Below are 25,918 nucleotides of genomic sequence, written 5' to 3' on the forward strand. Positions count from 1 at the left end.
TCCGTTATTGGATTTCTGCTGCCTGTTGTGGTGATCTACACAGCGAATTTGAGTTGAGAATTCAAAGATCGAGCGAAGAGTGAAAAAATGCAGTTTATGTCTTTCTGAGAAGGAGAGAAGAAGAGGCCGAAGTGAAAAGAGAAACAAATGAAAGTTAGCGATGCTTAGGGTTAGGTATTTTATATCGTCCATTCAATGGATGCGATTCATTCTAGATAGATAATCTAAGGGTTAGGGAATCTTGGGTGGGTGGGTGGGTCGGTTCGGGTGACGGAAGTTTCTACCCGCAACCGACCCAACATACGGTGGGTTCTGGCGTTCCTCACCCATAGTCGACCCGCGCCTATGTGGGTTGGATCGGGTGCGGGTATTTTACGGCGGGTGCGGGTTGGGTCGGCGGGTTGAGTCGGTTGTTCAGCCCTAGATATGGATGTCTCCTCTGGTCTCTATTTAAGATATGAAAAATCAATCAGATAGGCATCGATAAGTTTTCGTTTTGAGTTTCGGTTATTAGTCTATATTTGGACGTAAGGCTCGTCTATAGTCTCAGTTATCTGACATTGGATTTGTCTCGTAAACCTTTATTCTTCTTCTCTTATTCAAATATATTTCTTTATGCTCTCTATCATCTTAGAGAGATCATAACATATGATCTTAGCAACCCAATTTGAGGTTGACTTCTGGAAGCAAAAAGTTCTCTTTTTGTGAAGCAATCTCTTTTACTCTTTGACTTCTATTCTGGGAGAGCAATTTTTATAGGGGGTTAGTCAGTTGGGAGTAGTAGAGACATTGAGAGATTTTTTATGCAAGAAATTTTGGGTGACTCTCTGAAGTTTAGAGATTCCGTGAGCCTCTCTGGATGATTTTCAAGGAATTATGGTGATTCATAGAGACAACAAAACATATATGAATTCTACCTTACATACGTGAAACACGCATTATTTATTGTTTTACAAAATAAATATATGAATAATTCAATGAAAATGTATAGGTCCATGCATAGCTAATAGAAATCGTAACTATTTTTCCAATAAAAATCAAAACGAGACGAACATAAGGGATTTTGAATCTCTAGAGAACTTATTGGGTTTTGGAAGACATTTCATTTTTCAAGGGTGTAATCGTAACTTATTTGGTTCTTACTTTTTATTTTTTTTAAAAGTCTCTAAAAATATAACCTATTTGGGAGAGATTTGTTTTTAGCTTGTTATGGTATATTTTGTAATAAAAGTCTCCACAATTCAGTCAAAACCGTAAGTCAATGATTTCAAATTCCAAATCCAATAACAAAGAATTATAAGACTTTTAGAAAGTCAACAGAAATTATTCGAGATTTTGAAAAACTCTCTATTGACTAAGTAGAGATTTCAAAAATCTCTAAAATTCTTTTAACATCTCCACAAATCTCAATTTACTCTCTGTCTTCTATTCCAGGAGAGCAATTTTATTTTGTATCCAAAGTTTCCAAAGACTTGCCAAATAACGACTTATAAATCCAACCAAAAGTCAAAATTCAAAGATGAAGACCAAAGCTAACTTCTAACTGCAATTTTGTCTCTAAAATTCTTCTATTTTTCCCTTCCACCACCAAACTTGCTCTTTCACGACTTATTTAAAGTGACGAGAAAACTCTAAATTGACCGCACAATTTTGCATTGATTTCCATTCTTACGAAGTAAAATTCTTTTGCTTCGGAAAATAACACCGATTTTTGGATAGGGGCGGAGCCGGACATCCTACCAAGGACAAGCAAGACATATTTTAAAGGGTGCAAGTAAGATGAAATGTGCTTGGAAACCCAAAATTTTTCAAATTTACTTTGGAGCCAGCTCAGCAGGGTGCGAGCCTTGCTATACACCGGCTCCGCCCTGCTTTTGGAAACAAAAAGATCAATTTTTTTTTGGAAGCAAACTCTTTTGCTCCGGGAGATACGATAGCAATTTTGCCTTTGACTTGTCAAGCAACGACTTATAAGTCCTACCTAAGATTTTCCAAAGTCAAGATGAAGACCAAAACTAGCTTCTTCTAACTGCAATTTTGTCGTTTCCATCCCAGTCCGGCAGTCCCCAGTCCCCACCCTCTTCACTCTATATTTCTCTCCAATTTCTAACGTTTTTGCATCCAGAAAATAAAAAAAATCAAATCTCACACAAATCCCAGCAGCTCCACCATGACCGATCAAGAAAACCAACACCACCACCACCATTTACACCGTCCAAATCGGCTTTCACTCCCATCACGAAACCCTAATTTCTCCACCACCACCACAACGTCATGTTCTACTACATCAAGACAGTGCCCTCTATACCCATACTCTTCATCAACACCAACTCCAACCCCATCAAAACAACGCCTTCTTACATCCAACAGTCGATCCTCATCATCATCCAGCAATACAAATTCACTATCTTTTCTATTCCTTCTTCTCTTTTCACTTCGATCACTCTACTCTCTTCTTCCATTCCTCCGTTCTTCTCCATCTTTCTCACTTTTCCCTTTCTCTTTTCTCGTAGCTCTCTGTTCATTCCTTCTTGCTTTTTCATTCTCTTTCTTTTCATCTTCGAAATCTAAACAGAAAATTGGGGAACCCATTTTCTCAATTTCATCAATTACTCCAACTCAAAAAAGACTCCTTTTTTCTAAATCTATAGTCCTTGCTGTTGTTTTTCTTCTTAGATTTCAAGCTTTGAGATACTGTGGTACTTCGGCTACAATTCTTGCTGAATTTACTGGGAGTGTTGCTGGGAAATTCGTTTTCGAGGGGAAGAATCATCGGAATGTTGGTGGAGATGGGAGTAATGCGTCAAAGGTTCGTGGGTTCTTAGCTTTGTTTATTGGTTTGTTTCTATTGTCGATTAGTTGGGATCGAATTGAATGTTTTCCTTTATCTGGTAGTAAAGATGGAGTTTTTATGATGAAGATGATACCTGGTGAGAATTGTTATAGGGTTTTACCAATGTTGCTTCCATTTTTGTCTGGGTTTCTAGGGAGTTATGAAAGAGTGTCAATGAATTGGGGAACGATTCGGCAATTGGGTCGGAAAAGGGTTCGATTGATTTGTTTATTTTTCACTACAATTGTGCTGTTCTTTCCTGCTATTATTAGCTTTTTCTTGTCAAATGAAGGAAGAAATGGTGTTTCCGTAATGAATCTTGGTTGGCCATTGGCGAATACTGTTGTGTTTGGGGTACTGCTGACTGAAAACTTTGGTGATGATAGCAAGTTAATGAGTTCGAAAGATGTTCAGAGGAATTTTGTTGTGACATTTGTGTGTACTCTTGTGCTGGAGCTTTTTTACTTTCCGGAGCTTTCGCTTTGGGGTCTCTTGTTGTGTGGATTTTTATTGTGGATATCAGTTAGGGAATTGGCTAGTTCTTCAAATTTTCCGGAATTGGGTTCAGATGCTTCTGAGTCGTTCTCTTCAACTATCATGAAACCTATTAGACACATTCTGAGTGAAAGGAAATCTCGAAAGATAGCGCTGTTCCTTCTAATTAACACACTATACATGGTTGTGGAATTTGTGGCTGGATTCATGAGTAACAGTCTTGGATTGATATCAGATGCATGTCATATGTTGTTTGATTGTGCTGCTCTTGCCATTGGTCTGTATGCTTCATATATCTCGCGGTTACCTGCGAATGGCCAGTTTAATTATGGGCGTGGCAGGTTCGAGGTTCTTTCGGGTTATGTCAATGCTGTTTTCCTTGTCTTGGTTGGAGCTCTTATCGTGCTTGAATCATTAGAGAGAATTCTGGATCCTCAGGAGATTTCAACTAGTAGCTTGCTAACTGTATCCATTGGTGGTCTGTTGGTGAATATGGTGGGTTTGGTATTCTTTCACGAGGAACATCATCATGCTCATGGCGGAGGTGGATGTTCGCACTCACACTCTCAATCATCACATTTGCACTCTCATGACCATGACCATGACCATGACCATGTTGTGCATGATCATGGATCCTTGGAAAATCGTAACCACAATGGTCATAGTCATCATAATAATGAGTGTGGAGGAACCCACAAGATTGAACGTACTGCCAGTCACAATGATCACAAATGTGGTGGTGATCACCATGGCCACACTCACAAGCATGATCACCATGACCACCATCATGATGCCCATCATTCTCATGAGACTCCATTCACCTCTTCAAGTAATTTGCAGCAGCACTCTCATGAAGGTTGTACCCATTCCAAGTCTCACTCTCAAGATAAAGCTTGCAGTCACAGGGATCACCAAAGTTCTTCTAGTACCCATTCTCACCAGTTAGATTTGCATGCCCATCATGCTCATGAAACTCCGGCTGCCTCTTCAAGTAGTTTGCATCAGCACTCTCATGAAGGTTGTACGCATTCCAAGTCTCACTCTCAAGATAAAGCTTGCAGTCACAGTGATCACCTAAGTTCTTCGAGTACCCATTCTCACCAGTTAGATTTACATCACCAGTCATCTGGACATAACCAATTGAAAGAAAAGTTGCTGGAAACGAACCCACTAAAGGTACCTCAGAAGCATCACCACCACGTTGACCACAATATGGAAGGCATATTCTTACATGTTTTAGCAGATACAATGGGAAGTGTTGGGGTTGTTATTTCCACTCTCTTAATCAAGTACAAGGGTTGGCTTGCAGCAGATCCTATCTGTTCGATTTTTATTTCAGTTTTGATCGTATCTTCGGTTATCTCATTGTTAAGAAACTCCGCAGAAGTTTTGCTGCAAAGAGTTCCTAGAGCTCATGAAGGGGACCTAAAAGCGGCTTTAGATGATGTGTTGAGGATAAGCGGAGTTCGTAGCATGGACAAAGTGCATGTTTGGAGCTTCACAAATACAGAAGTTGTTGGGACACTCCATTTTCATGTCTCTGCAGACACGGACAAGGCTTCTACCAAGTCACAGGTGTCGCACATACTGGGTAATGCCGGAATCAAGGATTTGACCATTCAGGTTGAATATGTCAAGGAAAGTTAAGAGGAAGAACCGTAGCTTACGAATGCAAACAATATCTATGTAGTTAAGCAACGACTACATAGATATTGACTAATTAGGTTGTGCAATGGAACAAGAACTGTTATAAAAGATTAAAGCTTCTTTTGACTAATTAGGTTGTGCAATGGAACTTGCATGAGTTCTGTTACTTGAAGCAAATAATGGATGTCTGAATTGCTGATTTGGCTATGCGGGGATGCTTAATTCTATGCCATGTTGGCGATTATGTACACCACACACCACACTCACACGACTACCTCATTCAGATGCCTTGCATTGGAAGCAGACTGCAGCAGTCGGACATTTTTGATGCTTGTGCAGTGGACATATAATTGTATTTTAATGCTCAATTTGCAGGTTTCGTCCATTTCAATCTGTGTTTCTTGAAGTGGACATATAATTGTATTTTATCATGCATTCCTTATTCTGATTGTCCCTTAAGGGTGTTATCTGGAACTAGCAATGGGAAGAGTAACACAATACATTGTGTTATAGATAGTCTAATTGTATGATGGTTTCATCTGTTGCCAGGAATGGTTGGTTTCATATATCAAACAAAAAACCATTATCTATCACGAATTGCTCCAAATTGCTCCCTTCAAACATCAAATTATTCAAATACCACTAGTCACCGTGGTGATTACACAAGAGTTAAATTAGGAAGTTTTGTGGGCTAAATAAGTCTGAACCAGACGAGTCAGTTGAGTCAGAAAAAACAAACAACATCTCCCAGCTGTTACAGACGCTGCGGATACCGAGTGAATCATCAAAAGGCTGACTCGTTCTTTGTTTTAGGCACCGAACTTTAGTACAGTGGAGACTGGGTTGCCCCGTTAGACGTACTTAACCCTCGCGGAAATTTCCCCACATCAACAAGTAAAAGCCCTTACTTTCTAGGGTTTCTCTTCATTTCTTTCTAGACGAAATTTCCATCATCTCTCGCTAACAACAATGGCATCTCAGAGCAGAAAAGCAGCTATAACAAGCGGCAACGGAGAAGGAATCTTATCTAGGGTTTCAAGTAGTGTATCTGAATCAAGAGTAGTTTACCATGGGAAAAATGCTGCATCCACTACAGCTTATTTTACTAAGAGACTCGTCAAGAGTACTGGTAAAGCAGCTTGGATTCTTGGAACATCTTTCTTGGTTCTCGCCGTTCCTTTCATCATAACATATGATCGTGATCAACAGATTACTGAACTTGAGTTGCAGAATGCTAGTTTGCTTGGAACTCCAGCTCCTGCTGGCAAGTGAAATTGAACGATTCGGTTTCAATCAGGTCAGAAAAATGATGATTTCTTTCTAGGGTTTTGTCTGAGATTTTAGGGCTTTTTATGAGGAGTTGTGAATGGTGATTTTGAGGTCTTTTGATTTGTCGCAGTGTAATAACGGGGTTTACTTTAGTGGATTTTATATAATATAGACGGCGTTAAGAATGTAGAATCTGTCTTTTGTTTCTATGAAATTCTCTGCTTAATCAATACATTTTATTACAAAGGTGTCATCTATCTGGCTTATTTATGAGGTACTTTTAGGGTTTACTTGCTTTTTTATCAGTCTTTTCTGCTTGATTTCGAATGTCACTTTTTTGATTTGTTACTGCTGCTGGATGTAGTCTTAATTCTGTATCGACATGGTTAATTTTGTTTATGAATTTGATACTTTTGCACAGCATAATTGCGGGTATCATTTGCGATTATATGATGTAGATTCGATTGATCTGTTGTGCCTTCTATAGATTGCAAAAAGCAGTTTTCTTGTTGTTAGCAGTTAACATTACACCATCGTAATCAGAACAATTTGGCAAAAAATTGCTCCAGAATTTAGAGATGTTAAGGCACTACTAGTGAACCAGAGAATCTGGTGTTGGAGTTGAAGTAATTTGAATTGCAGCAAATCCCGTATCAAGATCAAGCCCGAAACTAGTAAGCAAGATAAAAACTCCAAGTTCAGCTACAGTAACATCAGTAACAGCTAATCCAGCAGTGTTGATCTTTGCTTTAAGAAAAAATGATGCTTGCTTCTTGACCGACATTCAAAGACAGTGTTTTCAATCTAAACAAGAACTGTTAAAAGATAAAAGCTTCTTTTGACTAATTAGGTCGTGTAATGGAACTTGCATGAGCTTTGTCCCTTGAAGCAAATAATGGATATCTGAATTGCTGATTTGGCAAGGTAGGGATGCTTAATATTATGCCATATTGGCGACTATGTACATTGCACACTGCACTCACACGATTACCTCATTCAGATGCCTTGCTTTGGTGGCTGACTGCAACAGTAGGTACGATTTTGATGTTCGTGCTCAATTTGCAGGTCTCATCCATTTCAACAAATGTTTTTATTTTCTGATTAAATTGCACATATAAATGTATCTGATCATGCATTTCATACATTTATAACTTTTACTTGTTCTCTTATTCTGATTGTCGCATGAGTGTGGATCACTGCTGAGTGCTGATACCATTCATTTATTTGCAAGCATACAATGGGTTATCTCCTTATTGTTAGGCAGGGGTTTTATAGAGAGTATGTTTATGATGAATTGGTGTATTCAATGTTGGGGGTTGTCCTGAAAGGTCGAGACCTCAAAATCTAGGTTCTTCAGATCTTGGTGGCTTGGATAACCACCTTCAAGCATGAAATAACTAATGTAGTTGTTCACTTGCAGATTGCTCTTGCCATGCTTGTTTGCTCCATTTTTATTTTTTTTCTTGTTTGGTATGTGCACATTTTCTGTATCAAATGCCTCTTAGGGTATGGGGTCACTTTTAAGAATCCCATATCAAGATCAAACCCAAAACTAGTAAGCAAGAGAAATATTCGGTTCAGCTTCAGTAATATTAGTAAGATCTAATCCAGCAGTTTTAATCTTTCATTTAAGAAAAAATGATGCTTGTTTCTTGATCGACATTTGACGACATTGTTTTCGATCTAAACAAGAACTGTGGATAAAAGATTAAAGGTTTTGACTATTTAGGTTGTGCAAGGGAACGTGCATGAGCTCGACTAGAGGTATTTTGAGGTTGAAATAGGATGACAATGATAAATTTAAGGTCAGGATGCATATTTTAGCTTAAGATATGGCAAGTATTGGTTTGTTTGTCAAAAAATTTCTTCACGACTCAAATTTTAATTTACATGGTCATTTTTAGTGGCGGGGCAGATTTTGAACCATGAAATTTGGATTAAGACGCATTTTTTTGGATCATGTTAAAGTCTCAATAGCAGATTTTGGGTAAGATTTCCAAGCGCAGATAATATTTTGTGGGCTATAAGACCGATATTGGATGGTGGATTGAATTAGTGTATTGAATGTTTGGGTTGTCCTGAAAGGTCGAGACCTCAAAACTTAGGTTCTTCAGATCTTGGTGGCTTGGATAACCACCTTGAAGCATGGAATGAATAAGGTAGTTGGTCATTTTCAGATTGCTCTTGCCATGCTTGTTTGCTCTTGTTTTTTTTTCCTTGTTGGTATGTGAGCATTTGCTGTATCAAACAATAGTTTGCCTCTTACTCAGAAAGCCATATTTCGTGATGCCTCTTAGGGTACGGGGTCACTTTTAAAAATCCCATATCAAGATCATACCAAAACTAGTAGGCAAGAGAAAATATTCAGCTCTGCTGCAGTAACATAGAGCTCATCCAGCAGTTTAATATTTTCTTTAAGAAAAAATGATGCTTGTTTTTTGACCGACATTCGACGACATTGTTTTCAATCTAAACAAGAAATGTTACTGCTGGCTCATGTAGTCTCAATTATATCAGCATGGTTAATTTCTTAGTTGTTTACCAATTTGATACTTTTGCACATCATCATTTGGGGTATCATTTGCCAGCATATGTTGTAGATTCGAATGAACTGTTGTGCCTTCTATAGATTGCAAAAAGCAACTTTGTTATTGTTAGAAGTAACCATTACACCATTATAATCTGAACAATTTGACAAAAAATTGCTCCACAATTTAGAGAGGTTAATGCACTACTAGCGAGCCAGAATAATCTAGGTAGCTACATTTTTATCGGTGGTTGAATTTAATATGTGCGCATTTGCTGTATGAAACAATAGGTTGCCTCTTTTTGTGATGCTTCTTAGGGTATGGGGTCACTCTTAAAGACTTAAATCTCATATCAAGATCAAACCCAAAACTAGTAAGCAAGAGAAATATTCAGTTCAGCTGCAGTAACATTAGTAAGAGCTAATCCAGCAGTTTTAATCTTTCCTTCAATAAAAAAGAAAGGATGCTTGTTTCTTACAGACATTCAGCGACAAAAGATTAAAGCTTTTGACTATTTTAGGTTGTGCAGTGGAACTTGCATGAGCTCTAACCACAGGTATTTTGAGGTTGTAGTAGGATGAATAAGAAATAAAGAAAGCTTGAGCCTGTGATTGGGTTAACAATAAGATTGAAATCTCTGCAAAATAAAGATTTCTTATTGGGGTAAGATCCGTTGACATGCTTATAATGACATAATCCGTTGACATGGTTATCATTTTTTCTATCAAATCCAACCAGCAATGAATTTAAAGCTAATATTCTGGCGACATGTTCCTCATATAAAACTCCACATTCCTACTAAAAATAAGAGTATTTCGAAATACAAAACTTCACCATTCACAAATTTTAATTTCAACCGTTAATCTTCAATGGTTGATATTCAAAATGGTAGATGGTTTGGTGGGAGTGTAGAGACTTATGAGAAGAATATGTCAACAAAAAATTAGCCTCAAATTCGTTTTTCGTTGGATTTGGTAGAGAAAATGGCGCTAAAATGTCAAGATTATACCATGTCAACGGATCCTACCCCTTTTGTTATTTGGAGGATGTTTTCATTGATAATATGTCGGTAGATTTTGTGTCCGTGCTACGCACCGGGCGGACCCGAAAACCATCCACCATCATTTTTTTCTTGTTCTTTTCATCACTTTTAATCAAATTTTTGGTTTGGTGTGACGTGGTTTCGCCTCGTTCCGTCGCGATGCATTTTTGATTTGATGTGGCTCGGCTCCGCCTCATCCTTGTCTCGATGCATTTTTAGATTTGGTGTCGCCAAGTTTCCGCACAAAATTAGGTTGCCGGATAATCTCTAAGATCCACGGAATCCGGCCAGACAATCGCCTGAATTCTGCCGTCCAGACACCTTAGTCATCTAACAGTCATCGTTACAATAAACAATCAAACTTAACGGTCAACGGGGTCCTAGTCAAGTACTGAGTCAGATGATATGAATCGTTTGAGAGGTCGTCATACACTTTTGATTTAGTGTGCGTGACTTCGCCCTGCCCGGTTGCGATGCATTTTTGATTTGACATGGCTCGGCTTCGCCTCGCCCCGTCGCTTAGGATTTTTGAATTGGTGTGGTTCGGCTTTGTCTCGCCCGTCACTTACGATTTTTGATTTGGTGTCCTTTTTAACCATATTTTTTTTATTTGATGTGACGCGGCGAACGTCTTTAATCATATTTTTGATTTGGTGTGGCGTGGGCATAAAAAACCTTTAGCACCCCAACGTGACCCTTTAAACCTTAATACAAAATATGCCCAAGTAATTGAGCAAATCCATTATCTTGACTGAGCAAACAAATTTGATAAACAACATACAGTAAGAAGGGTCATGCCCGTACGCAATGGATGTCATTCTTTTCGCGTCTGTGGCTAATGCATCTGAAACCATGCTTTCCAATCAATGTGAAAATTTAGATAAATTTGCATATCTGACAGAATAACTTAATTTAAACTTATCATGTATCTGTACTTTTTATTCTTTGGGCATTGTTAAGGAAACATACATGATAGATCGGCAAAAAAGCCCCAGTTGAATGTCGCTATCCATCACAACTGTGGTATTGTACTCCAATCCCATTTGTTCTGAATGCTTGTGGAGGGTCTTACACTTTTGAAGTAGGCCGGAAAATTCATGGCCCAACTATGAAAACTGACTTTCAGGGTGACCGGTTACCACAAAATGTTCATCATTCCTTTTCCTTATTGACTCCAGTGGGCTGTCAGAAAGAAAGAAAAACATTTTTCTGTTCAGTTATAGCCAAGGCTCAGCGTAATGCGACACAAATACAAAGAATTAGTAAATAGTTAGAGTCGGTAAGATAATAGATTATTTATGGATCTTGATATATGCCCAGTCAGGATATACACAATCATGGAAATTACCATCCACAAATGTGAACTGTTGGGCTTCAATGATTGTTTGAATCAATGTGAACTGTTGCAAGCTCCCAAAATTGGAATGGATTTTTCTTGGTCAAATTGTCAGCATGGAGAAAAAAAAATTTGACGTAATCTTGATAGGGTTGTTTATAATTTGGATTGGCTGAACAAATATCCTGATTGGGGTTATAAAGTTGGCCTCAGAATTGTTTCTGATCACTCTCCTCTTTTTGGAGGTTGTGCTAATATTCCTAATCTCCTTGGAGATTTCAGAAAATGTGGTTAGAGCATCCAGGATTATTTATAATATAAGACAGCTGGAATGAGCCTTTAATTGGTGATCCTGCTTATATTTTCATGCAAAAGAAAAAAAGACTGAAACAAATTTTAAAAGATTGGAACTGGCAAGTTTTTGGAAATGTTCACATTAAAATCAAAGAAGTTGAGGAAGATGTCAAAGCTAAAATGATAATTTCAGACAATGATCCTCATAATGAATCTGCTTTAAATGACTTGGTGCAAGCTCAGAATGTTTATAATTCAAGAGAGGTTCAATATAATACCATGATGAGGCAGAAATCAAGAATAAAATGGGTCAAAGAAGGTTCAGCTAATACTCAATTTTTTCACACAGATGTCAATGTCAGACATACCAAGAACCTTATATGTGATGGAGGATGAAAATGGGAGTCTTATCACTGATCGAGACCAAATTGCTAATCTTTTAGTTTCTTTCTTTGAGAAGAAATTTCAGTTTCAAGAAACACAAATAGATGATTCTCTTCTTGAAGTCATTCCATGTCTCATTACACCTGATGATCAAACCTTGCTTGATGTCATTCCTTCTGGAGATGAAATCAAAAAAGCTATTTGGGATATTGATGTTGAGAGTGCTCCTGGACCTGATGGGTTTTCGGGTATGTTCTATAAAGAATTTTGGAATATCATTCAACATGATTTCACCAATGCTATTCAATATTGGTGGACTAGAAGATTCATTCCTAAGGGTCTTAATTCTAACTTTCTTACCCTTCTACCAAAAGTGCAAGGAGCTAAAACACCTAATCAATATAGGCCAATTGGTCTAAGTAATGTCAGTTTTAAAGTCTTCACTAAAATCATCACAACAAGGATGGGAACTTTTATTTCAAAACTTGTTTCACCACAACAGGTTGCTTATATAAAAGGCAGGAGCATTCATGAACAAATTATCTTAGCTTCTGAACTTGTCAATGAGATGAAATGTAAAAGAAGAGGTGGTAATGTAAGCTTGAAACTTGACATTTCCCAAGCTTTTGATTCTGTCAGTTGGCCTTTTTTATTTAAAGTTCTTCAAAATTTTGGTTTTTCTGCAAACTGGTGTCAATGGTTACATACTCTTTTTGACTCAGCAAAATTGTCAGTTCTTTTGAATGGTGGTCCTAGAGGTTTTTTCTCCACTGGAAGAGGATTGAAGCAAGGAGATCCTCTTTCTCCAATACTTTTCATATTAATGGAGGAAGTTCTGAGTAGAGGTTTAACACATTTGGTTAATTCTAGAAGACTGCAGCCAATGATTAACAGAAAAGGTATACATCCAACTCATTTGATGTTTGCAGATGATGTTCTAATTTTCAGCAATGGATCCAAAACTAGTTTAGAGCATCTCACTAATCTGCTTAACAAGTATCAAGACAGTTCTGTTCAAATTATTAATAGATCCAAATGTAAATGCTTTGTGGATGGTTGTCCAACAGCACAACAACAACAAATTTCAAATCTTCTACAAATGGAGCTTACTTTCTTTCCAGATAAGTATTTGGGAGTTATCTTGCTGCCTGGCAAAGTTAAATCTTCTACTCTTCGGTCAATAGTGGAAAAAATGCAAAGTGTTTTATCTATTTGGAAAGGCAAGTTACTATCTTTTCATGATAGATTAGTACTTATTAATTCTGTCATTTCTAGTTTTCCACTTTATAGTATGGCAGTTTATAAATGGCCCAGTACTGTGATCAAAGAATGTGAAAAATAATGAGGAATTTCCTTTGGTCAGGAAATAATGAAATAAGGAATTTTGAAACTCTAGCGTGGAATAAAGTTTGTACTCCTAAATCTGAAGGAGGGCTAGGAATTAGAAGACTGCAAGTTGTCAATAAAGCTTTGTTAATGAAGATGATGTGGCAGTTACATAATTCAGATGATATTTGTGCAAAATTCTTTTGTTGCTAAGTATAAAGACAGGTTTGGTCAATGGACTACAAGATAGAAATTCTCCTCAGTATGGACTGGTCATAAATGGTCATGGCAAACCCTTAAAGAAGATACTAGATGGATTATTGGTACTGGAGAGAAAATTTATGTTTGGTCTGATACATGGCTGGGAGAAGAACCTCTCATTGACATCTTTGGCTATACAGATTATATCGTAGCTCATTCACATATGACAATACAAGATTCTATTTTGGATCATAATTGGAATATCTCTTCTGAAATGCAACCTTACATAATCTCCTCTCTTCCAGCTATTAGTGATGCAGAAAACAAGTTAATCTGGTGTGGAGATCCTAAGGGTCAATTTACAACTCTCTCAGCAACTGATAAGATAAGGCATAGAGAACCTGTACTTTCTTGGCCTTCTAAAATCTGGAAGCCTTTTCTGCATCCTGGTATATCAAGCAATATTTGGAAGCTCATTCAAGAAATCTACATAGATGATCAAAAGAAGGTGCAACAAGGTTATTGTGTTGTCTCCATGTGTTTTATCTGCAGACAGCGCCAGGACAGTATGGAACATCTACTTTGGTCTTGCAGTTTCAACAAAGCTATTTGGCAGTGGTTAGGTAATACCTTTCAATTCACAACTCCTACTTCTTTTGACGATGTTTTTCAATTTGCAAAACACAAAAGCCCCCTTGTCAGAGAAGTATGGTTAACTGCTACTTTTGCTACCTTGAGAGAACTCTGGTTCCAAAAAAATAAGAAGTTCTTTGAGAATGTACAACCAAATTTAAATAGATTCAAGAGTAGAATCTTAAGTCTGGTTCACTATGGAAGCTATAAAATGCAGGGTATCAGGTGGCATCATGATTATGACTCTCAGATTCTTCATTTCTTTTACATATCTGGCTAAGAAAGGAGCTAGCTTAACTATGGATGCAAGGATCAATTGCTGGAAGGCTTTTTCACTAAGTCTTATTAAACTGTCAGATACAATTTACTCTATTTTTGTTGTTTACTTAGCCTTTCTTTGCGTTTGTTGTTTTTTTTGCTCTCCTTTTTTGCTTTTGTCATTTTTTGTTTGAACAATTAAGCTTTTCGTTCTAATAAAAATTATGACTTAGGAAAAAAAAAAAAAACATCCACAAATGTGATTAAAGCTTAGATTCAAGAGCATGACTCAAGGCCACAACATCAAGCTCAAGATCTCTGCAAGGAAGACCTGAAGAGAAATACCGGTGAACTGTAATTCCCCCCACCAGATGTAATGATTTATCCACATTACAAAGCAACCAAAACTCTCATCGAAAACTGTTTTAGAAAACCCTAAAGATCCTGCAAAAACTATACTAACACAACACAAAAACCAAATTCAATGCCATAACATCTAAATTTAGAAACCATAAAATGAAAATGAAAATCCATTTGAATTTAATTGCTAATACTTGAAAGTCCATTTGTTGTTTCACTCATATTTAATTTTGTTTCCCGACCCCAAATTTCAGTAGGTTAGTGGAAAGACCCGCTTGATTCATCTGATGTTCCACAATGACCCTGTAATTAAAGATGGAGTTTGAATTGAAGATGTGCGAGATGACTGGCGTAAAACGTATCACAATTAAATTCGGTTATCATAGCTAACCTCTTTCTTGAACTCATTTAATTCATTTTCTTCTTCCCGGTTGGCCTTTTATATTGTTTCTTTTCCGATGGATGGTTGATGGTTCACAGTAGTTTCCCCCAGCTTTGTTTTTTTTTTCTTGCTTGCTTCATCCGCTTGGAGCTCCTGAAATAACTGTAATGTAGAAATAGTGTTATCATCGAAAAATATATAATTCAAAAAATTTAAACTACAAATCTAGTACTCAAGATGCCTCTTTCACTTTGAGCTTCCCCGTGGAATGAAAGCATGCTAAAAGGTCTTATTAGCAGTAGCATGCATTTCAGCAAGGATATAAAATGTCATTGATATGTAAAAATGTCGAGATGGAGAAAATAACATAAAAAAATCAGTGCGGCATCACCAAAGTGAAGGATAATGAAAATGAATACTACGATACATTTTACGCTGCCGTAAATTTATCACCAGTATTGAAATTTGCTAAACCTTGTTCCAATTAATCCATTGTGATTTGCTAAAATTGAAAAATCGCCAAATCCTTGGCACATAATAAATGGAAAACCCAAATTAATCGAACAGTTTTCTAAAATCAAAATAAACACCCTAAAAAACAAAAGAGAAACCTTTGAAATCCATGTATATAAGCAAAAGCTCTTCAATTAGTTCCTACAATCATAAAACAACAATGATTAGAATTGTAGACTTATGTAGGAAGGAGACTATACAAAAACAGTTCTACTTTCGACCTTTTGTATTGGATCTGCAATAAATGTTCTGCAAACTCTAACCTTGTTGTTAGCAGGGTTCTTCGTGCTACTGATACTCTAGCTATGATGGATTTTTGTTAAACCCTGAATTCATGAATGAAAAAAAAAACTAAAAAGAAAAAATAAAACCCAATTTCTGTCTCAAGCTCATGTTTAACTCTTCAGTTTATAAGAACACGATTGAATAAGAAGACTGAGTTTACTTAGTTTTCTTCTCCACCAATACGACATCATACCCTCCTCTCTCACTTACACTGCAAACAGAAAAAGTAATCATTCAAAAAAAAGAAAAATCTAAATCTAAATCATGTAAGAAAACTGCTATGGATCAAGATAGAAACCTGAGAGAGGGTTTTAAGGTAACACAAAAAGGGATAACACATCTGATGGTGCAACTATAGAGAGAAGAAACTGAAGCAGGAGCAGTGAAAAAGGATTTTTCCTTGTCTAATTGATATGAGAAGAAACAACGACTGAAGGAGATAACAAACCCTAAAAGAGAGATAAAGTGTAAAAATCGGCGGTGGTGAAAGAGATCACTTTTCTTTTTCTTTTCTTTCGTGAAAGCGTTATTTCCGATGTCGTTTTTTTAACCGAAACTGTTATTTAGTGTTACATTCATATAATTTGAGGAAAAGTGGAATGAAGAATTTTCAAGCGGGCGGAGACGCTCATCCAAGGATGGATATTCTCACCACGCGACGCGGAGGCTTATATGACTTAGAGGTTTAAAGGGTTAGATTAGATACGGTAAAATCAAAACTTTCAATCCTGTTAACAGTACTTAAAAAAAGAATCACGTATATGGGAAGAACTCAAACGTCCTTTTGCTCAAATGTTGTCCCTATCATAACTTGTTCTAAAATAACAAAGTAAGCCTACCATGCCCTAACAAACCCGCGAAAAGTTTTTCACATTGGCATAAAAATATCAACATAAACACAGTAATCAAATCAGTAGTTAGGCTCAGGAAAGAAGAACAAGGCGGTAAAAAAGATGAGATTTTTACTGCACTTTTTTCTTTTTTTTGGACGAGTCATGAAAAACAGCAGAAGATTTTTTGAAACATCCAACTATATTGTGCAAGCTTCGGCCGAAATACAGTAGAAACTCTTTTAATTAATATCCGATTAATTAATAAACTCTCTTAAATAATATTTTTGGCCGGTCCCGGGGACAATGTGCCAAATTAATAATTCGCTAAAATTATAAGATAATACTTTTTTGATTACTATGTAGGCCCCATATGAAATATAAATTAATAATGCATTATATATGTATTCAATACATTAATGATTTACTGAGACTTTTTGAAAAATGATTTAATTGTCTTCTGTTTTTTGCTAAAATAAATATCGCATTGAATTTCATCTCTAATTTTTCTTATCATTGTAAGAATTTTTGGTGTTGTTGAATTGTCCGTCTTGTGCTTGAATAATGCTCTACGAATTTCATCTGTTATTGTTGATTTTTTAACACCTTTAAGATGAGAAGCCATATTTGTGTGTATGATTTATTTGTGTTAGTAGTATGATTTCATATTGTATTTATATAAAAAAAAAATATTTGTTAGTGATATGATTTCGTATTATATTTCTATATGAAATTCTTTTTTTTTGATAAAAACTTATTTAGAAAATATGATTTGATATTGTGTTTATAAAAAAATATGATTTGATATTGATATTGTATTTCTATAAGAAATTAAAAATATGATTGAATATGTTTATAAAAATATGATTTGATATTGATATTGCATTTATATAGGGAATATAAAAGATATGACACGATATCTTGTTTGTATAGAAACCAATTATTTGATATGAAATTTATCTATAAATTAATAAGTATTAATTTATCGGTTAATTAATATCTCGCTTAATTAATAAATTTTGATGGTCCCGACAACATTAATTTATAGAGTTTCCACTGTAGCTATAATACACAACAAAAGGAATCCAGAGGCATTTATATCGACTTTCTTGCATATTTATTAACGAAACTGCTACATGTACCGAGGGTCAAGAACTATGATTATCATGAACCACACGGAAATTTTCTCCCTCCCTGACACGTGGATTAACATGGGGTTTTGGTGGCGGGTCTCATTTCCTGTGAGGGTCGGAAGAAACCACGGTAGTTTTTGATGTTCCATAGGTTTCTTCGGAAATGTTTGATGCTTTTTCGGGCTTTTCGACTCTAGGTAACTCGATCGTTTTTTATTTGTCAATGCATCTTAGCGTTAGGTGGATAAGACAGTCAGTCAGCTAATCCATGCAGAACTGTAATTCAGTTCCATATTGACAATTTACGCCAAAGAGAAAGGAAATTTGCAGCAAGTCGCAACTGTCGCATTACAATGAAAACATACAACATATTGGCATCTACGATCTCTTCTGCCTTATTTTTTCATTTGTTGTAATCAGTTCTCATGATACAGGTGGTGGTTCCTTCTAACAATGATAATAACATCTACATTGCCTTTGGATAGGAACATCCCATTGTACACACTCTCCTTCTCCATGGTACGTGGAACCGCATTTTTCCTTGCAATATTCCTCGTTCTGGCAATCAAAACCTATTGTGCATGTCTTTGCGTCCGCCTGAATCGTCTTCTTCCCTACAACATACCAAAACCAAATAGAAATTGTGATAGAGAAAAAACTTATACCCGACTATTGAAACAAAGGTGGACTAATATTCAAGCATAAAACATATATAGAAGCTCGTTGTGGGAAAATGTGTCTGGCTGAACATATATATTACCTGATGCGAAAATGATAAGCACAACCAAAAACAAATGAAAAATTGGTGATAACTTCGCCATTAAAATGAAAATATTAAACACAATTTGGTCTTTGAATGAGTTTATTGGAGGGTTATATAGTAGAAAACGGTGGGTCAAAGATTTGGATCTTTTATTGCAAAGATTTTGTATTAATATTTGTGTTCTCAAGAAATATAAGTTAATAATAATAAATGCAGAGCTTGAGCGTGTTCAAAAATCAATGTGCCTTTGACCTTAACAAAATTGTAATCGAAGTACATCAGATGATACTATGATCCGTAGTTAAACTTTTTCTGCGGAAGTGCTACGCATGTCCTGCAGGTTCAATCCCGCGGGTTGTACCGAAAGACACATAAAGTGTGGGATTCTCTGACCCGGTGGTTTGGCAGGGGTGGGTTTAGTATAGGTCGCACCCTCTGTGTCACTCGATACAACCCGCGGGATTGAACCCGGGATGTAAATCATTTGCATTTTTATTGTAGATTGGTGGCTATGAAGCAAAGGGACTAATCCGTTCGAACTGAAAAGCATTGTACATGGTAATGGTTATTTGTTAAAACCAGACGAACTAAACTAGTTAGGAAAAAACCGATCCAAGTCATTCATTAATGGTTAGTTTTGGTTTAGAAAGATAAAAATCGAGAATAATGGTTTCGGTTTTGGTTTGAAGGAAAAACAAAATCGAATACCAATGGTAAAACCAATTAGTTTTGATGTAATTAATATCAACTATTAGATCTATCTAACATTAAATATATTTAGTCTTATCCGTAGGTTCAAATTATAAAAGCCTATATTTTATTTGTATTTAATTTCAATTTGTAATTGTTATATATTTTAACTGTAAATTACATGAAACTGTCAAAATAAAGGTAAAACCAAAACTGAATGGTAAAACTGAAACCCAATGATAAAACTAGAAACCAAATTTGTTTGTTAACAACATGGTTTTTGGTTTGGAAAATTAAAAACCGGGATTAATGGTGTCAGTTCTGGTTTGATCGAAAACCTTACCAAGCCAAGCCATGTACACCCCAACTTACCTGGGTTTGTCCCATGTTTTGTCGCGCGGATCATATTCAACATGGAGAGTAGCGATTCGAACACTTGGGTTATGACAAATCCACTGGAAGGGGTTAAACTAGCTCATTTTTCCATCATTTGGACATGCAAACTCAATTTTTAACAGTGGAATATGGGAAAATTAACCTAATTGGACCAATTTTTATATAAATATATATTTTTTAATTAGTGGGATCTGGTTTTACATAAACAAATATTTCTTTTCATTAGGTATGACCTATTTTTATTTTAAAATCAGAATATATATATATATATATATATATATATATAAAGTTAATAATTTGACTTTTTAATTAACTATCACGTCCCAAATAAATCTGGTTGTCTCAAGTTGAGTCGGGACTCGTCTCATCTTGGGACGATCGGGTGAGATTAGTTCGATCTTTTCAAGCTGAGGCTCTCGGCTTAAGTTGAGACTGGATAGTCAAACTTTCAAATTTGAGTCGTTGTCCATCCACTTCTTGGTTTGGTAGTCCTGTTATGTGTTGAAATAGGCAAATTTGCTCATTTTCCCACATGATCTGCTCTTAATAGCGGGTGGGTTTGGAAATGGGTTCCACTCCCCTTTTTACACACGACAAATTGTGGAATTAAACCCATGGTGAATATTATTTTCGAGTTGAAATCGATTTAACTGGTGTTGTTCATGTACTTCATTAACAAAAGAAACGTGCTTTTCAGTGTTGTTTTGGAATAAGAGAATATCTCTAGCATGAAATATCAAGGAATAATTCTTTCCTTTATAACTCTAAGTCATACGAGGCTCCACGTTGAACGGTGAGCGTGGAATCTCTCTCAAACCTTTTGAAATGCGAATTTTGAGCATAAGTAAATCTGAGAAGGACATTTTACAAGAGTCAATTGGTTGAGATTAATCACCTATTCTACAGTGGGTCGACAAAACTAACAAAGATTTTTTAACTTTTTTAATATTAACTTTCATCATCTCAAAATATCCCGTAAAATCTAAAACTAAAAAAGATGTTTTTACTTTTATTCTTCAATAAAAAAACGACTACCATGGTTCACAATACTATGATTTTTCAACTTTTCTTCTTTAGAAAATTGGCGGTGGCATACTTTCCAATCATATTACTATTTCTCTATTATTCTTTCATACAAAGGCAGTTTACTGAAATGACTCGACCCACTGACCCGTGCTGCATGAATTTTACTTCAACTTTGCGGTTGGATATGTTCGTTCATTAGAATCTTGAGATAACTGAGTTTTCTTTCATTTTGTGGGTAAAATTCCGTGTTTTAGTCCAATCGAGTTTTATTTACTAAATTCTGCAAAACTAAATAAAATCATCAAATATGTACAAAATAAATAACTAAATAAATATAAATTAAGATGTAAAAATAACATGTTTACACACTCATTATACTTGTCTACTTCGAACGTACCCTATATGAAATAGATACAAATACTAGCTTACTACATGACTTCGGTCTGGAATGTAGTTGATACAAAATAAACCCTCTAAGCTACTTTGATACAATTATGCCTCTATGTATCTTGATTCTTGCAAGAACCTAGGCACTTGAGTCCTATTATTGACGTCCTTTATAGGCCTACAAGTTATTCCACGGTCCTTCGTGAAAATTCGCACTACCCTGCCTCAAACATGATGCATGGTGATTTTATTTCTGATATAAGATCAAGGTGGCATAAATCTACTCCAAGATTTAGATAAATCTATAAGAAGACTATAGATTATACTCTTCAAAAGTTATAGAGATACCTGATTATCTTTATCAGAGTATCAAACTAGATCTTGTTAGATGAATTCTTGTTGAAACTTTCAAAATACAAGATTTTTATAAAGCATTGCTTGGTAGAACCCACTGGCATTGGTATGTCAAGTCAGTTGTCAAATTTAGATGCCAAAACGCAGTATTGATTTAGTCTATCAAAGTCAACTTCAGAGTTCATATTAGATTAGCTTCAAGTATTATATTATAAATGGGATCAAATATATCCTTGAATACCGGAGATTGAAGAAATCTAACGAGAGTTATATCAAAGGTTAGTAATAAATACTTGATTCTCTTATTTCTTCTAACCTCTCTATCTATCGAAACAAATTTCTCACTCTTTGGAACAATTCCTACGACTGTAAATATACTTTTACATATACACCCGAGGAGTTTTGGGCTTAAGAATTTAGTGAGAATAACCATTGGACTTGGAAAGGTTTCCATATTATAGTGAATGAAAACATGATTCCAACGAACCAAGAATCACTCAGTTCCGAGTTATGACGAAAAAAGTTCTGAGTGATTTTCCAAAGCTGAAAAGTTTGGCTAAAGGTTAAGATCGTGAATAGGAAACAATACAGGAACATTTAGTGACAGTTTGCGACTTTATGTTTATTTTGTTTAGTTTTTTTGGTGTTTCGTTTCCTAGATAAGGTGGCTTGAACTTTAAGAAATTTAGTATTGGTCATTCACTACAAAAAATAGGGTTTCATGTAGCTATACAAAACATCATGTGGAAAATTTTGTGTATATTGCAAGAAGGAGGTGAAAAAATCTTCGAAAAAGAACGATATAGGCACCCACTGATGAGATATGGACTGCCCTGAGTAGCCGCCTTTTAATTTTTAGCCTATAGGCAGCTTCAACTTCAGTTGTGTCTGCATTTAGTAATCCATTATGGTTTCCCCTTATCCTAAGTTGAGCTCCAAATATCTTCTCGTGAAATGACCTTTTTGTCCCTTTTGCTCTGCTAGGATGATTTTTTGTTCCTTTCCTTTTTATGACTCTTCGGTACCTAAATACTAGAAAAAAATAAAAATTGTAAGATACATAATTGGCACGAAAAAAAATAACCAAGAAAGAATAATCAAATAAATAGTAATTAAGGCATCTAGGGAATCTATCAAATTCCCTTACACTTATAATTTCCTAGTCCTCGATCAAACTAATCCTAAAATGTACAAATCCTTTTCGTTCAGGATACAATTACACTTAACATGTGTAACAAGACTTTAAGCGGCTAGGTGTTCCTTATGGACGAGCTATACTCTCGTGAGGGTTTACAAGAGGTACACACAAAACCCAATCTAAGTTTCAAATACTCCAAAACAAAGGCATCCAAAGAGCTAAGAGGACATAATGTTTCTGCACGCTAACAATAAAAAGTTAGAAGTACAAAATAACATATTCTCATGCTTAATCGTTGAGCGAGAGATTAACCAATGCCATATAAAAGAATTAAGAGTAATCCAATAAGCATTCAGTATCGACTTCAGCCTCACTAATAGGGTTTTATGGTGTTGACACTCAACAAACGTTTTTTGTGGGTCTCGCATGTATGCAAGAAAGAATGAAGGTAGAACACCTACATACGTTGAATGGTTGGAAGAAAATAAACTTCCGAGTTTATATTTTGAAAAAACTTTTTTTTTTCTCTTTTAGAAATCATTTTTCTGATGATCTCTAAGAAGGAAATCAACCATTATTCGAGATAGGAATGCTAACTCCCCTTCTTACTCAATTTACAATTAACACCACTTTTACAACGTCCCATAGAAACGTCTAGGTCTTCGGCTTCAACTGTTAGTGATGAAATCTTGATCTTCATATACCCTTGACAATTGTAACTTTTTTCCTCAATTTCTTGTTGCTTGAAACTTCTTCATAGGTTTCTTCTTTCCACAACATTACTAAATAAATACAAAAGATGTACACACCAAAATAATATAATTTTTTTTCTTTTCAATTTTATTTTTTTTTATACAAGAAAAATAAAATACAATTAACAAAAAATAAATAATGAAACTAATATGGTCATGGGATAAGGACTTTGCCACTTGATTCTTCACAACTTGTATCGTATCGATATTGTCAACTTCAAAAACTTTCATCTTTTGGTATTTTCCCTCTTTTACTTAGTCTTCAACTTGGATATATAATTTTGTTCCTTGTATTATTGCTTCACTTTGAATATGAATATTTCTCTTCCATGTATTGTTGCTTGTAAACCTTGAACGTCTTCAAATTTCTGATACCCCGCCTGTTGACGATAATGGTTTTCTACAGACATGTTGTTGAGAGAGAATGATGTTAATTGCAAACCAAACTACAAGAATGAGATTAACTATTCTGATGACACCCTCATGATTGATAGAATTAGCACTCAAGATATCACAAAGTGTTGAAAGGGTGCGAGGTTGGGTAGCTCATGATTGTACCCAAAGTTAACACGCATGACATACGCTTTAAATGGACAAATTTTAGACTGGTTAAAAATTGAAGGTCTAGTAACTTACTTTAAGTTGTATGGGTAGTCTCTACTAATGATTGATCAACTCTCTAATATTTCATTCCTTCCGTACCTAATTTGGCACCGTCATGGTTAAATCCAATAATCATTCTCGAACAAGTAAGAAACCCGATTATTATTCTCTAGTAATTCTAAGTTCAGTAATTTTCGTAGGAACTCTGCATGTAAGCTTAGCAAAATGTATACTATGTGACTCTTAAATATATACAAGTTGAAGGTTTTTGCAAAAATTTACAAAAATGTTGAAAATTTTCTATCTAAGAAGTGAATACAAAAATTCTATATGCATAACCACTGCCCCACACTTAAAATTTATATTATCCTCAATGTAAATTGAATCTAATGTAAAAAAACTTGAAAAATCCTAATATGATATGAAACAAGAAATCATAGAAACTAAGTACAAGAAAGAAAGAAAAAAGTACTAAGTACAATGGTTGCCTCCCATGCAATGGTTGGTTTAAAGTCTTCAGCCCGACTTGCAAGATAGACTCCCCCATATATCGACAATCTTGAAAAGTTGGAATCCCCCCGTGTAACATATTATTTCAAATACTAGTTTTACACAATAGTAACACGAGAAAATAGAAGTGAAGTTATCGCCTTATAGAAGTTTCCCCCACACATAATATTTTCTACACTTGGAAGTGGATAGAGAATATAGAATTTGGGAATTTCTATGGTTTCTTCTTTGTAAACCTGCATAGTTTAAGAATCAAGTATCTTCAATGGTGGATAGCGAGAAGCAAAGTCATTCAACAATACTTCTGAATAACATATAATCAAACCAATAAGAGGTGAAAGAGAATAATTAATAGACAAAGGGTTAAACAATCTGGTTTCTAACATTAAGATTGGTTTTTGGACCGAAAGCCAACCCCGACTTATCAAAGTTAAAGGACTTCCCCCGAAAACTTACTAAACATGTGAATTATTTCAGCTAGGTGCTTGGCTCCATCAAAGTAGCGCTAACAAAAACTAAGTGGTCATCCGAAAAAAATAAGTGACTAATGGAAGGGCATTTTTTCGTAACTAGCTTCCTAAATCTCCCACTATTTTCAGCATCCAAGGGCAGGCGAGAAAAAGATTACATACAAATTATAAACTAGCTTCCTGAATTTTCCCACTATATTCAGCATCCACGGGCAGGCGAGAAAAAGATTACATACAAATTATAAACAGATAAGGTTACAAAGAATCTCCCTGTCTAAGACCCCTTGTAGGATAAAAAACCTCACCAGGACTGCTATTAAAAGGAATAAAATCTGAGAAAGTTGACACACATTTATAAATCATATCGCACCAATCATTATGAAAACATAATATTTTAAGAGTGGGAATCAAGAAGTTCCACTTAATCCTATCAAAGGCCTTAGACATGACCAACTTGACTGCTATGAGGCCTTTCTCAGCTCTACACTTTTTCATTGTGTCAACTATTTCATGGGCTATAATTATGTTATCAGTTATTAACCTAGATGAAAGGAAAGCTGTTTGGAAAGGACTTATGAATTTATCCGTCAACTTTTTTAATCTAGTGGATAGCAATTGAGAGATGATTTTATAAGAAACATTAATAAGACTAATAGGCGTGTAATCAGAAGCACTCTTACGGTTTTCAGACTTGGGTACTGTTTAAGTAACTGTCTATAATGGATATAAGCCTTAACTATTTGAACAACACTGTCACCCACAATATTCCACATTTGCTGGTAGAAACCAGGGTGGATAGCCATATGAACTTGGAGACATCCATGACTACATTTGAAAAAGGACATTTCTAACTTCCATAACACTAGGAGAATAAAGAAGCATATGATTATCCTCATCAGTGATACATGGTGTTAAACTCATCAAGAAACTATCAGTATTAGAAATATTACTAACCTTTGAAAAATGATCTTTAAGTTTACTAGCAATACTAGTTTTATCAACCAGATTCCTATATTATATGGAATATACTCAATTTGAGTTCTTCGCTTCCTGAATTTAACCTTATCCTGAAAATATTTA

General features: G+C 35.6%; 2 protein-coding genes and 1 long non-coding RNA gene across 3 annotated transcripts; 2 read left to right on the top strand and 1 right to left on the bottom strand.

Moving 5' to 3' along the window:
• Positions 1-2,103: 2,103 nt before the first annotated feature.
• On the top strand, positions 2,104-5,491 carry LOC113334143 (zinc transporter 5-like). The gene has a single exon (XM_026580492.1). It carries the CDS (start codon positions 2,171-2,173, stop codon positions 4,973-4,975), a length of 2,805 nt encoding a protein of 934 aa, XP_026436277.1. The 5' UTR covers positions 2,104-2,170; the 3' UTR covers positions 4,976-5,491.
• Positions 5,492-5,853: 362 nt separating this feature from the next.
• LOC113334168 (mitochondrial import receptor subunit TOM9-2-like) lies at positions 5,854-6,692 on the top strand. The gene has a single exon (XM_026580513.1). It carries the CDS (start codon positions 5,945-5,947, stop codon positions 6,245-6,247), a length of 303 nt encoding a protein of 100 aa, XP_026436298.1. The 5' UTR covers positions 5,854-5,944; the 3' UTR covers positions 6,248-6,692.
• Positions 6,693-18,011: 11,319 nt separating this feature from the next.
• LOC113333953 lies at positions 18,012-18,606 on the bottom strand. Its single transcript, XR_003352457.1, has 2 exons — positions 18,510-18,606; positions 18,012-18,363 (listed from the first exon to the last, which is right to left on the bottom strand). It is a non-coding gene; the product is annotated as an uncharacterized LOC113333953 (long non-coding RNA).
• Positions 18,607-25,918: the final 7,312 nt, after the last annotated feature.

The sequence above is a fragment of the Papaver somniferum genome, unplaced genomic scaffold (genome assembly GCF_003573695.1).
Source record: "Papaver somniferum cultivar HN1 unplaced genomic scaffold, ASM357369v1 unplaced-scaffold_135, whole genome shotgun sequence".
In the NCBI taxonomy this organism is placed as follows: domain Eukaryota; kingdom Viridiplantae; phylum Streptophyta; class Magnoliopsida; order Ranunculales; family Papaveraceae; genus Papaver; species Papaver somniferum.

What these genes read in the sequence shown, in the direction of transcription:
- LOC113334168 (XM_026580513.1), top strand. Translation starts at nt 5,945, where the DNA reads ATGGCATCTCAGAGCAGAAAAGCAGCTATAACAAGCGGCAACGGAGAA.
- LOC113334143 (XM_026580492.1), top strand. Translation starts at nt 2,171, where the DNA reads ATGACCGATCAAGAAAACCAACACCACCACCACCATTTACACCGTCCA.